Source organism: Lampris incognitus, chromosome 10 (assembly GCF_029633865.1).
Source record: "Lampris incognitus isolate fLamInc1 chromosome 10, fLamInc1.hap2, whole genome shotgun sequence".
Lineage (NCBI taxonomy): Eukaryota > Metazoa > Chordata > Actinopteri > Lampriformes > Lampridae > Lampris > Lampris incognitus.
In genome coordinates, this window is record NC_079220.1 from 55341079 (window position 1) to 55357769 (window position 16691).

The 16691-nt window shown below is 45.0% G+C and overlaps 1 protein-coding gene across 1 annotated transcript in view; it reads right to left on the reverse strand.

Annotated features, from left to right (window-relative positions):
• The window catches only part of lmtk2 (lemur tyrosine kinase 2), a 42706-nt gene that overhangs the window by 16795 nt on the left and 9220 nt on the right, over positions 1–16691 (reverse strand). The window contains exons 2-6 of the mRNA XM_056287682.1: positions 14351–14478; positions 13818–13971; positions 12237–12313; positions 9563–9681; positions 8708–8795 (exon numbers count right to left, since the gene is read on the reverse strand). Of these exons, the coding sequence (XP_056143657.1) occupies positions 8708–8795; positions 9563–9681; positions 12237–12313; positions 13818–13971; positions 14351–14478 (566 nt within the window). The remainder of the gene's footprint in view (positions 1–8707; positions 8796–9562; positions 9682–12236; positions 12314–13817; positions 13972–14350; positions 14479–16691) is intronic.

The window sequence follows — 16691 nt, forward strand, 5'->3', positions numbered from 1 at the left end:
GTAGCAGTCTATTCCGTTGCCTACCAACACGGATCGGCAGTTCGAATCCCCGTGTTGCCTACGGCGTGGTTGGGCGTCCCTACAGACACAATTGGCTGTGTCTGCGGGTGGGAAGACGGATGTGCTTCGGTGTCCTGGTCGCTGCACTAACACCTCCTCTGGTTGGTCGGCGTGCCTGTTCGGGTGGGGAGGGGGAACTGGGGGGAATAGCGTGATCCTGCCACATGCTACATCCCCCTGGTGAAACTCCTCACTGTCAGGTGAAAAGAAGCGGCTGGCGACTCTACATGTATCGGAGGAGATGTGGTAGTCTGCAGCCCTTCCTGGATCAGCAGAGGGGGTGGAGCAGCGACCGGGACGGCTCGGAAGAGTGGGGTAATTGGCCGGATACAATTGGGGAGAAAGGGGGGGGCGGAATATACTATCAAAGAGATGAACTTTCACCTCATCAGACCAAAATATCTTGGGGGGGGGGGGGAATAGCATGAAGAACACTACAGTCACACTCAGTTGGCTGAGTTAAATGAGTGTGATAAATGTCAGGACTTGAGAAGTCTTCAAAAGCCAACAGTCAGTTGAGCTCAGGTATTTATCCACCAACCATAGAAGAGCCCGTAAAAGCTGGGCACCAGACCACAGGACCATACAGAAGAGGCTGTCACTCACGCCAAGCTGTTGTGACATTCTGTGTGGCCCTTGCTCGGGTTACTTGCTGTATTTTGGTGTCTAAAATGCTCGGAGTCAGGGTTACAAGGCACGAGTGATACAGGACAGAAAATCCACCGTCAATCACAGGACTGTCACAGCAAATATTGTGATGCATTGGCTTTGGGGTCCAAGTTGCCTGCTTGGCAGGGGCGGTGTCACATTTCATGTAAGGAGGTGTTTGGTACCTATAGGATGACTGAAATGTCCCCAAACAAACAACATCATCATCAACAACAACAACAATCTATGTCTACGGTTTTGCAAACCTGTTAACGTGTACGCTACATGCAACTAGGCCGATAATTTCAAACATTATAATTGGACTAGTATTCTGAAGTTTCACGCCTAAGTATTAAAGCATTAGCATGCTGGATGACAAAAATCCCTCTGGAATGAAGTCCTTCATGGTTCTCACAGAGCAAGCGACAACTGAAGTATACATCCTTCAGTCCACACCACATTACCACCTTCAACACACAGGGCTTGGTCCACCTCAGGACTCCTACCACACAACTCGAATAGTAGTGCTAAGTAATTTATGTTTGATTTGTCTTAATGTCCTGAAAGAGTCGCCTACTAGCGCTTTCCAACAAAAAACATCATGCCGTGACACCCGTCAGGCCTAAACAGCTGACATTAGCTCAGCCTGACTGGGTTATGCAATGGCTGGCGAGATGATGAGCACAACAGGTTCAACCAATCAGCACAAGCAGGGAGGCAAGGTACAAGGTACACTGGCACTGCCGAGGCATCACCTGGGTTTGTGTCACCTGAATATCTGACAGCCGTTTTATTCCTCCTCTCGCTAATGAAATAAGGCTTAGCAGCCCAGCAGGGTGGGCTGGTGCCTGCTACTCTGGCATAGAGCCATTTGTGCCTGCTAATATGTCTGCCAGAGGAGGTTCTGCAGCCACAGCAGGAAGGTATTCTGATAGGGAATGACTATATTATCCTGCCTTGTTCTAGCAGTGTAACCGGTGCAGAGATATCCCTCCATGAGGTGCAGTTAGCTGGGAAGTGAAACCTGCCTGTGCTACTGGGCTTCAGTCACAAGTGGACCCCGCACATTTGCACATTGGCAAGTGACACTATCAACTAACTCTAGCATGCGGCTTCAAAACCATTAGGTTACACTTGACGTGCTGGCGTCAAAAACGTGAGCGTGTGCATTCAGTGACTGGTTTAGGGGCTACAGGGCCTTCGGAAAGTATCCATCCCCCTGAAATTTCACACTTTCTGATCCTCTTACACTTCTAAATTTTAATGTATTGAAATACTTTTCACTTCCTTTACTAACAATACATTCAATACGTTTCTCATTATGGAGAAAAAAAACTTACATTTCTCATGTGCAAAATTATTCACAATACCATAGGTTTCCATCAAAGATACTACCAGAGGGGCGTCCGGGTGACGTGGCGGTCTATTCTGTTGCCTACCAACACATGGATCGCGGGTTTGAATCCTCGTGTTACCTATGGCTTGGTCGGGCGTCCCTATAGACACAATTGGCCATGACTGCGGGTGGGAAGCCGGGTGTGGGTATGTGTCCTGGTCGCTGCACTAGCGCCTCCTCTAGTCGGTTGGGAGCGCCTGTTCAGGGGGAGGGGGAACTGGGAGGAATAGCGTGATCCTCCCACACGCTACGTCCCCCTGGTGAAACTCCTCATTGTCTGGTGAAAAGAAGCGGCTGGCGACTCCACATGTATGGGAGGAGGCATGTGGTAGTCTGCAGCCCTCCCCGGATCGGCAGAGGGGGTGGAGCAGCGACCGGCACGGCTCGGAAGAGTGGGGTAATTGGCCGGATACAATTGGGGAGAAAAAAAGGGGAAAATATACTATCAAAGAGATGAACTTTCGCCTCATCAGACCAAAATATCTTCTTCCAGAAGGTCTCAGATTTTGTCTAGATGGCTGTGAGGGCCTGGCGGCCTGTCCAGGGTGTCTCCCCACCTGCCGCCCAGTGACTGCTGGGATAGGCTCCAGCATCCCCGCAACCCTGAGTAAGGATAAGCAGTTTGGATAATGGATGGGCTGTGACTTAATGTTGACCTTTCTCACACGTATCTTACTCAAAGCCACTCTCAGAAAGGCTCAATCTATGAAGAGTTGAGGACAGGGATCGAGACCAACGGCATCCTGGAGATGAGAGAAAATGTGTCTGGGACGAACAGAGATGTTCCCCAGGAAGCCTCTGGGACAAAAGGGATTTTTAAAAATATAATCTTTATTCATTTATCTATTTTAAACTACCGCTTAGCAAACGACAAACTGAATCGAGCACTGACAACGACGTAGCGTGTCTCCGCATGCTGTTACTATAGTTACCATCACTGGCTGGCTACTCAGCGCGAGACCTGAAATGTACCTGCAGTACTGGTCCATCCATCCCCTGTCACGAACGGCTTCCTGGCAGGACCTCACAAATATGCTCTGGTTAGACAAAGCACAGCGCGAGCGTCAAGCAGGCACTGATCCGCCTTCATCGAACCCGAGCAGGCCTACAAACCCCGAGTCCAAGACGAGGACAAATTTAAATGGATGTGTTTTTATTAGTCGGTGGATTGAAACAGTCTGGCCAGCTGCTCGCTACTAGGCAGCTAACTTTAGCCAGGCACTCTGATTAATAGCGGATGGGTTGCGGGTGATGAAATAATACATCATTAATGAGGAAAATATTAATTACACTCTCTAAAATGTGAGCATAGCAGAGCCGCGGTCCGCTGCTGCTCCACAGCTAGTCGTCCACACACACAGACGCAGTTCATTTCACTCTCAGACGTTACGAGAAGCTCTGTGCTCGGAGAGTCGAGACTCCTCTCCTGCCGTCTCGAGCCGGCGGTATCCTGGACACACAGTGAATGACAGACATGGACACACAGGCTTGTAGTTCAGTTTGTTTTAGTGTGACTAATTTTTCTATAGGGGGAGCAATAATAATATGCCATAATGAGTCTCGTGAAATCGCTCCACCTCGGAGCCTTCTGACCGAATCAAATCAGTTTATTTTCAGTTTATGAAGCGAAACGCAAAAGGCAGTGTCTTCCTGAGTGGGTTCTTATCATGATGTGCTCAAATGTTCTTGTAAAATTCAGCTTTTGGCGAGAAACTCGACTGAACACAGCTGTCTGTCGATGTTTTCACAGGAAAATAAAATAGATATTAGGGGGAATTATAAACGGTTTAGCTTCCAGACGCTAATTCTAAGCGGCTTACAATATACATAATTACAACTGCTAATGTCGAGATTTTTTTTTGGATCAAAGCAATTATGTAAATAAAAAATACCATCATGTATTTCCTAATGAACTGAACAGTGTGTTTTATGTAAATAACCACAGCAGATGAAAATAACACCGTAAAAAGACAACATTTAGAAGCTGGGATGGGTCAAATTATTTTTTGGGATGGTTACAGGACTACCCATTTGTTTGTATCATACTTGTTTGCCCTCCTCCCCTTTTTTTCCTCCCCAATTATACTTGGCCAATTACCCCACTCTCCCGGTCACCGCTCCACCCACTCTGACGATCCGGGGAGGGCTGCAGACTACCACATGCCTCCGCCAATACATGTGGAGTCGCCAGCCACTTCTTTTCACCTGACAGTGAGGAGTTTCGCCAGGGGGACGTAGCGCGTGGGAAGATCATACCGTTCCCCCTCCCCCCTGAACAGGCGCCCCGACCAACCAGAAGAGGCGCTAGTGCAGCGACCAGGACACACACCCACATTCAGCTTCCCACCCGCAGACACGGCCAGTTGTGTCTGCGGGTCCCCGTGTTGGTAGGCAATGGAATAGACTCCTAGCACAACACAAACACAAAACACATCCAAAAACCACAAGAACACATATACCCAAACTAACGCATAAAATAAATAAATAAATAAATTAAGGGGAAAAAAATCACTGTCCAAGGGAACAAACGCCAGCCAGGGTGACTGTCAGAACCGCCGGTCTTGCGTGAGCTAGCAGTTAGCTTAGCCTGCCCCACTTCTCTGTCCTGTCAGACCACCCTCAGCGTTTCCTCCTTGGGTGCAGCTCCAAGCAGGGGCCGCGGTCCCCGGGCCCACCGGACGAAGCAGACCAAGCCAGACACCCTTGGCACACCTCCCCGTACTCCTCACGACGACATCAAAAACGCCACAGCCAACGCCAGGTGAGGCCGCCACCAGACCGCCCTTGGTGTTATCGGAACTGCCGGTCCGCATGGGCTAGCAGTTAGCTTAGCCTGTCCCACTATCCCAGCCATCAAGCGAAGACAAAACTTAGATGCAGACGTGGACAAAGACACTGCATGGACGGCACTGGGTGAGGCTGCCGCAAATGCAAATTCACGCAGCCATCTTCCCACACCGGTAGCGGAAAACTGGTATTGATATTCCACAGCCACTACTTCCCCATGTGATTGGCTGTTTCAGTTGTGAGTCAACATAAGTGGGCCTCATCAATTTACAATATTAACTTTGATCTCTCAAGAAAATTGAACAGCGCCCCATCGAAGTCGTCCATTAAAAGCTGGTGAATATCAATTAAGCAATTTTCGGGGTTTTGTTAGTTTATAAAATTCTGAAAACACCTAAATACTTTGTTTCACTGACTTTATAGAGAATTGCTACTATAAAAGTAGAAAAAGTCCATCCATCCATTATCCAAACCACCTATCCTGCTCTCAGGGTTGCTGGAGCCTATCCCAGCAGTCATTGGGCAGCAGGCGGTGAGACACCCTGGACAGACCGCCAGGTCATCACACAGGGCCAACAAACACACACACACACACACACACACACCTAGGGACAATTCAGCACGGCCAATTCACCTGACCTACATGTCTTTGGACTGTGGGAGGAAACCCACCCAGACACGAGGAGAACATGCAAACTCCACACAGAGGACAACCCGGGACGAGCCCCAAGGTCGGACTACCCCAGGGCTTGAACCCAGGACCTTCTTGCTGCAAGGCGACCGCACTAACCACTGCACCACCGTGCCGCCTAGTAGAAAAAGTCCTGTACTCTAATTTCACTTTGCAATACAGAAAAAAAAAAAAAAAAACCAAAGACATCATATCGCCACTCAGCCACTGGTGTTATAAAATAGGAGCATCCTGTAACTTACATCAAGTAGTAAATCAGGCAAGTGGAGCTGTGCCCAGGCTCCCTTTTCCTGCCTCTGCCTGCCCTTCCTCCAGTGCACACACACACACACACACACACACACACACACACACACACACACACACACACACGTTATGCTTGAGCTGATTTATAACTCCCGTTTATGTACGGGGTTTAATTCGCGCAAATGAATGCTGGAAAAAATATGAACAATTGGGAATTTTTATCAGAAGGTCAGAACAAGCCCATCAGAAACCAGCGGGTGTTTCATATCCAAAGTCTTATGAATCATGGGGGGGAAAAAAAATCACAGCCAACAACTACACACATGCAAACACATGTACACTGAGACCAAGTACTTGCAGTGCATCATTTAGACAGCAAAACAGCCTGCATTACTTTGATGGTGGGTTAGTGTTTACTCTACTCTTGCTCTTGACCAGTGCACATGCTCAGTGTCCATATATCAATGTAGTGACCATTACCGTAGCATCGTTTACCATTCACCACTGGCCCGCTAAATCAGTGGCGCCATTTATTTATTTCTTCTTCACCCTCTTTTTTTTTCTCACCCTAATTGTACTTGGCCAATCACCCCTCTCTCTGAGCCGTCCCGTTCGCTGCTCCACCCCCTCTGCTGATCAGGGGAGGGCTGCAGACTACCACATGCCTCCTCCCATAAATGTGGAGTCACCAGCCGCTTCTTTTCACCTGCCAGTGAGGAGTTTCACCAGGGGGACATAGCACACGGGAGGATCACGCTATTCCTCTCAGTCCCCCCCCCCCCCCCGAACAGGCACCCTGACCGACCAGAGGAGGCGCTAGTGCAGCGACCAGGACACACACCCACATCCGGCTTCCCAGCCGCAGACATGGCCAATTGTGTCTGTAGGGACGCCCGACCAAGCCAGAGGTAACACGGGGACTCGAACTGGCGATCCCCATGTTGTTAAGCAACAGAATAGACCGCCACGCTACAGCGTCGCCTTTTAAACCACGTTTTAAAACCGGGTGATACAGACTTGCATTTAGGGATTGAACTTCTAGTGACTGCTCATGACCCGTTTTCATCTGTCACTTCGATGGTGTTTGTCAAAAAGTACGCACTCGTTTTTTAGCCAGCCTCCGCCTACGCACACTTTACAAAAGGTGAACGGAAGGGGTGTCGATGAAGAGTACAGTGATGGTGGTGTGGCAGTGCTGTAGCAGAATACCTCGCCCCACCTTCTCACAAGTCTACCCAGAGAGTTCAGCTAGTCACCTGCGTCACGTGGGTCTCAGTAGATCTGATGCCCCCACATGAAGTAGGCAGTTACAAGGGGCTTAATCATTTAACCTTCTTGGTTTCATTTACCCTTCGTCGAGCATTTTGTAAAAAGGTGCTCTGGTAAGTGACGAGATGTGAAGAATTTTAACCACTTAAATCTTGTTTTCATGCAGAGGATTGGGGCCACGTGTGAAAAAAAATGTTTGAGCTCCGATATTAAACTAAGAATTCAGAGATTAAAATCGGAGTTCTGAGTTAAATCTCCAAATTACAGCTTTACTCTCAGAATTCTGTGATTATTCACAAAAAAATAAATAAAAAAATTTCCACGAGGCCCCAACCAAATACTATACACACCGTTTGTATTTCGGTACATTTTGGTGCAGGATAAGCTGTTTGGAATCAAAAAATACTGAGTGAAAAGTCCATTTCTACACACCTTGTTCTGACCAACAGGAAAGTACACATGCACCTGTAATGCTGAGGTGAAGAAAGACTTGTGAATCAAGTATTTAATGTTGAGGTTCGAAGTCACTGACAGCCCACACGTTTTTACTCCATCTTTTTGTTTTGCATTTTTTAATGAAGTTTGTCCTACCCACCCACAGACGTCTTGTGGATATCTTTAAGCTGGCGACATTCCTTGGCGCCTAGTGCCTGGTTCTGATCGAGCTTCACAGTCTTCTACACACCTTTAACACTATCCATAAAAATGCACCAACAGCAACTGGTGGGGCTGACACTAGAGGCTTGTAAACGGAGCCTGTTGCTTTACTGGGCAAGGTGGGAATGTGAGACGTCCCAGCCGAGACCCACTATATGACTTGGGGAGGGGGAGGGAAAGAGAATGAATGGTGGTGGGGGCAGTAGGCATGGCCGGGGGCTCCCAGAATAGATAAAGAAAAACAGTTAATATATTATCTGTCAAGATGGAGCCCAGTGACAAGACAGCAGGACAGGTCACTAATAAGTTGTGATAGATGTACGAACCATTTTGGGATCAGCACCAGTAGGCTTGGGCTTAGGAAGACGGGTCAGGTGGGTTATGCATGCTAGCGAGACATGCTGAAGGGGGGGTTCTTGCCTGATGATCTTTGAGTTTACCAGCGAGATAGAGGTTCTTTATTTATGAACACTTCTAATAAGAAAACCATTTAACAACTAGAAAATCAATCATTTTTGATATTTGCAGAGTAGTACAAAATAATTGTGCACTAAATAACAGAAAACCCATATGATGTAGGGAAAACAGTTTCTCGTGACATTTTATTCCCAGACAAAAAAGGTAAAAAGTACAGCACGGCACAAAAACTAGAGGAGAGACCATCTAAACGACACACTGTGGTCTCTGGATTGAACCATTTGCTTCACTAAACTGTATTTACCTATTTAAAATATGTACGTTTCAAATCGCTCACTCGTTCTTTCAAAGTTTTGAGTCCACCAACTAACAACTAAGACAAACCTGAAAAGAGTTTAGCTTTATTCACCAATTAGGACACTAAGTTACACCTAAAAAATGCAATCATCTTTTCAATGCTGAAAGGTGCTTAACAGATAATAATTTCTATGTATATATATATGTCTGTGTGCTTTACTAGGTAGGTGGTTACTCACCATCTCACAGAACTCAAAGACAAGCAGGAAGGGGATGGCCTCCACACACTGGCCCAGACATTGCAGGATGTTTGGATGCTGCAGAACTCTGTAAAGACACAACCAAGACATCACGCCACCTTCTGCTAATGCCACTTATTGGGGCAGGAGTGAACTCAATACATTACTATAGAAATAAGCAAAACAACATAATAATTGAAATAAGAGAACGTACTAATCCCCATGCAGTGTCTCAGCAGAAAGATAGAGGGCACTGCTCACAGAGGAAGCCACAAAGAATAATTTAAGTTTGTTTCCTTACCTAATCCCCTTGGGGAAATTAATTTACTGCAAATTAAACCATCCTAGCTGTGATCTGCATTGCTAGGAGCAGTGGGCTGCTGCCTTCACGCTGCACCCGGGGACCAACTCCAGTTCTTTTCCTATCATCTTGTTCTTAACCCTAATATGCATGTTTCTTTTGATGGTGGGGGAAACCGGAGCGCCTGGAGAAAACCCACCATAGACACGGGGAGAACATGCAAACTCCACACAGAGGACAACCTGGGGTGACCCCTAAGGTTGGACAACCCCCGGGGTTCGAACCCAGGACCTTCTTGCTGTGAGACAACGGTGCTAACCACTGGGACCACGCTGCTGCCAGCTGGCGTTATGCATTTTCTACACTTACCATATGCAAAATCTAATGTCAAAAGGAATAATTCGTTTTAAGCTATAGCTTATAAATAGGAAAAATGTAATCGGTTGGTCAACAAATCATCACTATCTACACTATTGGTCTGCTGGAAAAACACTTAAAGCCACATCTAAAGCAAGAAGATTCAGTAAGCTCAATCAAATTAAAACTCCATTCACCTGTATGGATCCCCCTGTTGCAGGAATTCGTTCTGCTCCTTTGCGCTAGCATTAGCCTTCAACTCCTTCACAACCACTTGGGCTGCACCTGGGTCTGTGTAGATCTCACTAAGGAGGACCTGGTAACACATGAGACCAATATATAACAAAAATCAAAATGTTAAGCTGTTCTATCCCCGCACCCCACTTTGTCTTATCTATAAGATAGCATAGGATGGCGAGAACTGCCGTGATGAATAAGACTGTAAAAAAAGAAAAATAGCAACGAGAGAGTTAAAAAAATGTCTATTGGTCATGTGACAGCTTTGGGGGAGGACATGTTTATTGCTCCCTCTGGATGAGGGTTTAGTGGTGGGAAAATGGAAGAAAAAAAAAAGAAAAGAAAAAAAGGAACTGGGTTTGGGTTCTGAACTGATAACACAAAACCAATTAGGAATAACTAGCAAGGAAGTTAGTCACACAATGTATACTACCGTATTTCCCGGACTATAAGTCACTGTTTTGTTTTTTGGGGGGAGGGGGGTTGTTTGTTTCTTTACTCATCTGGCTGGCCCTGTGATTTATATTCCAAAGCGAGTTATACAATGTAATTTTGTCGGATGAATACATTGCATGCCCTGTGATGGTCTCCCCGCCTGCCGCCCTATGACTGCTGGGATAGGCTCCTGCATCCCCACGACCCTGACAGCAGGATAAGCAGTTTGGATAATGAATGAATGAATACACTGCATTTCAACTAAGGCCACTACATGGCACTGTTTAATCTTGTGACTCAATTGAAAATACTGTACCGCCTATAGAAATTGAATGAGAGCAGAACGGACCTTGAACCGTTTGCCGTGGTCATTTGAGTAGTTCAAAAGAAAATGGCGATTATTGTTAGTTGTTATGGTGCTAACACATGTAAATGTTTGTAATACTCCACTGCTCGTTTGGTCGTTAATGCAAAACCTCATTTCAGTGATTCTGAAACTTAAAGCTAGAATGCAGGACTTTTAAATAAAAATGAATGTCCATGATATTCAAGCCCTTGCCAAACGAGTTCACGCAATGCTGATTAAGCCTGTCACCACCAGGTAAATCCCTCTACATTTCACAGTATACCGGAGTTTTAAATCTGGTGTCTCGGGCGACATTCACGCGCTGCATTCTCACGCTGGCACACACGTTCCCAGGCCAGATTGGACATGTAGTCCCTCCAACGAGTTCTGGGTCTACCCCGGGGTCTCCTCCCAGTTGGCCGTGCCCGGTAAACCTCCAAAGGAAGGCGCCCAGGAGGCATCCTAATCAGATGCCCGAACCACATCAACTGGCTCCATTAAACACAAAGGAGCAGCGTCTCTACTCTGAGCTCCCTCCGGATGTCCCAGCTCCTCACCCTATCTCTAAGGCTGAGCCCAGACTCCCTATGGAAGAAACTCATTTCAGCCGCTTGTATCCACGACCTCACCCTTTCGGTCACTACCCAAAGCTCATGACCATAGGTGAGGGTTGGAACGAAGACTGACTGGTAGATTGAGAGCTCTGCTCGCTGGCTCAGCTCCCTCTTCACCACAACGGTCCGGTACAATGTCCGCATTACTGCTGATGCTGCACCAATCCGCCTGTCAATCACCCGCTCCATCCTACCCTCACTCACTCGTGAACAAGACCCCGAGATACTAGAACTCCTTCACTTAAGGCAACAACTCATCCCCAACCCGGAGTGAACAATCCACCATTTTCCAGTAGAGAACCACGGCCTCAGACTTGGAGGTGCTGACTCTCATCCCTAATACTCCAGAGAAAAAAGAAACCCTGCATTCAGAGGAAGGATTAAATTAAAAATAGAAGGCAATCGATGGCGAAAACAAATACGGATAACCATTGGTGTAGCTTTTCCTCATTGGAGAGCGCTGAAAGAAGAGAAGTAAATACTCTCACTCCCAGAAGGGGGAGACAAAATTTTCGCACTCCAGGTTTAAAAAAAAAAAGAAAAAAAGTCTGCGACTTGCTGTAAGTCAGTTTATATGGACGTTAGCCTGCGACAACAGCCACAGTTCTTTGCAACGGCAGCGGTTCAAAGGTTCAAATAAAAAAAGCCACTGCTCTGACCATCCTGCTATATTGATTTGAATTGGAACGTCCATTTCACTGTCATTCCATTTCTATGGTACTACCATATAAATGCGACTTATAGACCGAAGTGAATTACAGATATATGATTTTTTTCCTCACAACAATGTGTTTTTTGCCAAGTGCAACTTCTACTCCGGCGAGACTTCTAGTCTGGGAAATACGGTATGCTTCTCATGGTATCTTGTTTCGCTCGTTTCTAATTTCTTTCTTTCTCTGTGGCACACTCTCCTTTGACACTTTGTAACTTTCTCATAAAAGACAGAATAATAAGAGGGGGAATGGAGCTAATTTGGTCAGGTTTAGCATATTAAATGAAGGATAATCTTAAACATGAACCAAAAGAACAAATTTAGCAATGCATAAAATATGTTATTAGAAAAGGAACCTCAGGCAGAAACTGTGTCTCTTTATCCTAGTGAGAAAGATAGGGAGTGACACAGATGCCATGAAAATGTAATTTTAATACAAAGATTGGAATTTTTTTTTATTTTAAATTAAAAAAAAATTCTTCACTGTAGGAAAAAGTATTAACAAGTCCACTGCAGAGAAATCACACCTTGCCAAACCAGCCATTGCCAATCTCCTGGATGTAGCTCAGGCTGTGGCGTGCCACCTGGGAGCCTGTGGATCCCTCTGTGAAGCCAAGCAGAAAACGTCCTGGGTTATTCAGAATATCTGTAAATATCTGTAAATGACAGACTTCCCCTGGGGTAGTTAGAAAAGTGATTTGTCTCATGCCTGTGGAATTTTCCCAAAAAGGTCACACTGAATGACCTTGATTTTACCAGGGATGCCATGAGAAAGGACACGTCTTAGTCATGTGAAATGAATTGCAAGCTTAAATTTTTTGATTGAATTAATTTCCACATCAATGTTAACCGTTACACCATGATTACGGTAACTTAAAAAGTCAAGAAATCACACTATGTGCAAAGTCCCACGTCATAGACTCATGGATTTTTTATTTCGGTCGTTTAGGAAACATATGGTCAGTTCAGACAAAATTAAACTGTTACAGGTGCTAAAATAAAAAATGCAATCACCAAACCTCCTCTGACAATACTGATGCCATCTGAGGACAGATTTCCTGCATTGCCTCTTACTGAACTCTCATTCACAGCACTCCAGTGACAGTGCACACAGCTCCATGTGTGAAGCTGAGGAAAATATTTTCCTCTTAGGCCGTTTATTGTTTGTAAAGGCTATACTATTGTTATTTGTATTGCTCCCCTTGCCTTGACGTTATGAACTAGCACAGAGACCTATTTAGCATGAGGCAAGTGGTTCACACTTGATGATATATGTACATGTGCCAACCTTTGCCTGGAACCTAGGCGTCCAGGGAGTTGGACGTCATTCAACACAAGCTCCAACTGTTCTATCCCAGTTCAGTAGCAGTGTCTTAAAAAATATATTACCTGAAGAAAATAGCCTCATAAAAACTGCATTATCTAAGTAAACTAGATTATCAAACAAGTGTGGCCACACAGGCAGCTCAACAAGGCCTCTATGATAAACTAAGCTGTTCCATATCCTCAAAGCAAATCAAAGGCACCAGACCCCAAAAGAATAATCTGATACCCACTCCAAGTAACAACTCATGATCACCACATTTGCAAATTAAGCTCTTAGAATTAACTATTATTTTCTTTACATAAAAAGGTACAAATGATTTGCAAAAGCAGCTATGAATAAGTTGCCCTGGCATTTAAGTAAATCCTTACATATCACACATAATACGACTTAGAGATCCACGACTAACAACACAAATGTTTCTTTGTAATGTAACGGTGGTGGTCTATAGCCTTGTTAGATTAGCATTAGCATGCAAGTTGTTACTAATGTATTTGACAGACGTTTCACTGGCTGCATCCTCAACTCAGGTTATGTTAGCGGAGTGTAATGTCACAATTGGGACATTGCCAATCAGATGTCTTGCTTTCCCTCAGAACATGACGGAGCTCTAATTAAGACATAAAAGTTAAGGGGGTCAGGAGGGCAGGGTGGAAGGCAAAGGTAAGAGTTTGCTGTAACTGATACAGCACAGCAATATAAATCTTAAGAGATAAATTCAACCACTTAAATGGGAGTGTGACTGAACACATGTTTGTGTGCATACAGTATCTTGGGGTCTGACCTGAGATACGGGGGGGAGGTTGGAGGTGTGGAGGTCCAGGCAGGGCCACAGGGGGAACGGCAAGGGTGTACACCTCAGCAGGGGACTGCATGGAGGGTGTGTCCTCGGCTGGAGGGGTGAAGTCAATCTCATCATCAAAGTGGTCCTCGAATTCCTGGATTAGACAACGAATAGGTAGAATGTTACTTGGACAAAATGGGCTGCACTATATCAGGAACTGCTTCATCCTGACTGGGTTCTGATAAGTATTCAACTACTTTTACAGAGGAGGCAATATTATACACAGGATCCATCATATTAACAGAGTTAAAGATCATGAAAGTTTATAGGTATTCTCTGGAGGGTTTTCATGAATCATCCCAAAACATCCTTAAAATGAATTTCTCTTTAGCTTACGTGGTTCAAAGATATTAGGCACCCATTCTGACTATATAAACACCCTGTAAGCCAACTCTGTCATAAATTTACTCTGTGTTTATTGGACCCAGCCTGTGGGGGTGCAGGAATAGGTGCCTTCCTACCGGTATTCTTACCTTGAAATTGATCTCCCGTTCCTTGCAGCAGGTGACACAGTTCACCAGTAGCACCACTAAAGCCACCAGTGCCATCAGAGATACAACCAGCGGCAGGTACAGAGAGAGAGACAGCACATCCTTGCCACCTGAAACAACAACCAAAGGCACATCTGTACCCCCATTCACAGATACTATTTTATGTGGTAGCCTATTCACAATTCTACATACGACTTAAAAATAATCTAGACAGGTAAAAAAAGGCGATTTTGGAAAGCCATGAGTTAAAAAACACATATGGGTCTGATGGGGATACAATTTGCCTGCAATGGACTGACTTATTTCATTATATTCAAAATCACGATGTGCTTTACCATTTTTATCCTGATCACACTCAGTTATACATGCCACTAAAACCCACAGATCCTAGCGCCCTAGCAAATCTGACAGCTTGCCTCTCTGACATTAAATCCTGGACGTCTGAAAATTTTGTCAAATTTAGTGATAAATCTAAGGTCATTCTGTCTGGTCCTGAAAATTGCATCAGCCCTGTTGTTACTAATCTTGGTGGCCTGTCAGGTAGTCTTAAGCAGGCTGCTCGGAACGTTGGGGTAATATTCGATGCTAACCTCGGTTTTGAGAATCAAATCAAACATGTTGCTCAGTCACGCTTTCTCCAACGCAAGCTAAGCTCCAAAATTAGGTCATTTTTATCAACTGCCGATCTGCAAAAAGTTGTACATGCTTTTACCTTTTCTCGGCTTGACTATTGTAATGTACTTTATTCTGGTATCAGCAAGGGCTCCCTCCACCATCTGCAGCTGGTACAAAACCCAATGCTCAGCTCATTACAGGGACAAAGAGGCATGACCATATTACTCCTGCGCTTGCCTCCTACAATGCCTCCCTGTTATATTTCGAATTTATTTTAACATTTATTTTTAAAATTGCTCACTTTTAAATGGTCTTCCTCCTACATACATTTCGGATTTATTGACCTGGTATATGCCCTCTCGACCATTGCGATCCGCAGATGGAGCCTTGCTGGTTATTCCCAGGTCTCGTTTTGTTACAAAGGGTGATGGGACTTTTGCTGTTAGAGCCCCCACACTATGGACCTCTCTTCCTGTCAAACTAAGAGTAATCAAGTCTCTAGCTTCTTTTAAATCTTGTCTTAAAACTTTTCTTGTTATGAAAGCTTTTACAAATGTTTGATATTTGTTTTTATTTATTTATACTGTTTTTATTTTTACTTACTTATTTGGTCTCTTATTTTTGCCTTGTCTGGTTTTATTTCTTTGTAAAGCACTTTGTAACATTGTTTTAGAAAAGTGATATATAAATAAAATTATTATTATCATTAATCATTATTATTTCTGAAATCCACCAACATTTTAGATAAACCTCAGCTTGCCAACTACAAGGCCCCAGATAAGGCCTTTTCCAATCCCACACCCTATCCCTGATTAGTAACACATTTCAAGAACTCAAAGAACAGCAATCACTAGAATTTGAACATTTCTTTTTGAACATCCGCTGCTCAAAATAGCCAAGATGTCGGTAAGCTGCCAAAAGCGCAATAAATAATTCACAACTCAGTTCAAGGAGACCAATAATTGTGACTGATAATTCTGATCATCGTCTAGACAAGAAATTTAAAGGAAAAGGCAGGCCCTACAACCCCACTCCTGCCCCCCTTATTTAATCAGCCCTTCAAAAAAAAAAAAAAAGAGAGAGAGAGATATGTCCAGGATGAGCCTCGCTGATAAGCCAAAATGGTGCAGTGGTGGGGGAGAATGGGTGTGAATTTGGAATAGTGAAGATACTGCTGGGGTAGCAGTTCAGGTGTCAGCGCTGACAGTAGACTTCTAACCCACCTACTCACTCAGCTGCTGCTCTATCGCCACATCAGAATCGACCAACGCTCACACCACAGAGGCTGGAGTACAACAGGCTGGGGTCTGAGCTCTGACTGTGCAGCTCATAGTTCCTTAGCCAATCATACTTCTCATTGTGGCACTGTCTTTGAGTGCATGTGTATGTACGCATACCCCCCCCCCACTTCCAACATTCATGCCCTCTCCCACTGACTGTTCATAGCATGTCAGGTGCATCCTGTCAGCCTGTGGGAGCATCAACACCTACTGAGTGTCCTCATTCTGGATTACAAATTCTAGACATGTGAAAGCAGGTGCTGAATAACAACCCCACCAGCAGCCCGTTTCCAGCTGTCGCTAGCTTTCACATCAGCGTACAAGGGAAGAGAAAAAGAGGCTTAAACACTGCAACACACATATCTTTAAAATGAACATCTTAACCAGACTAGGCCAGTTGATGCATTGCTCTTTAGTGTAGCGCAGGG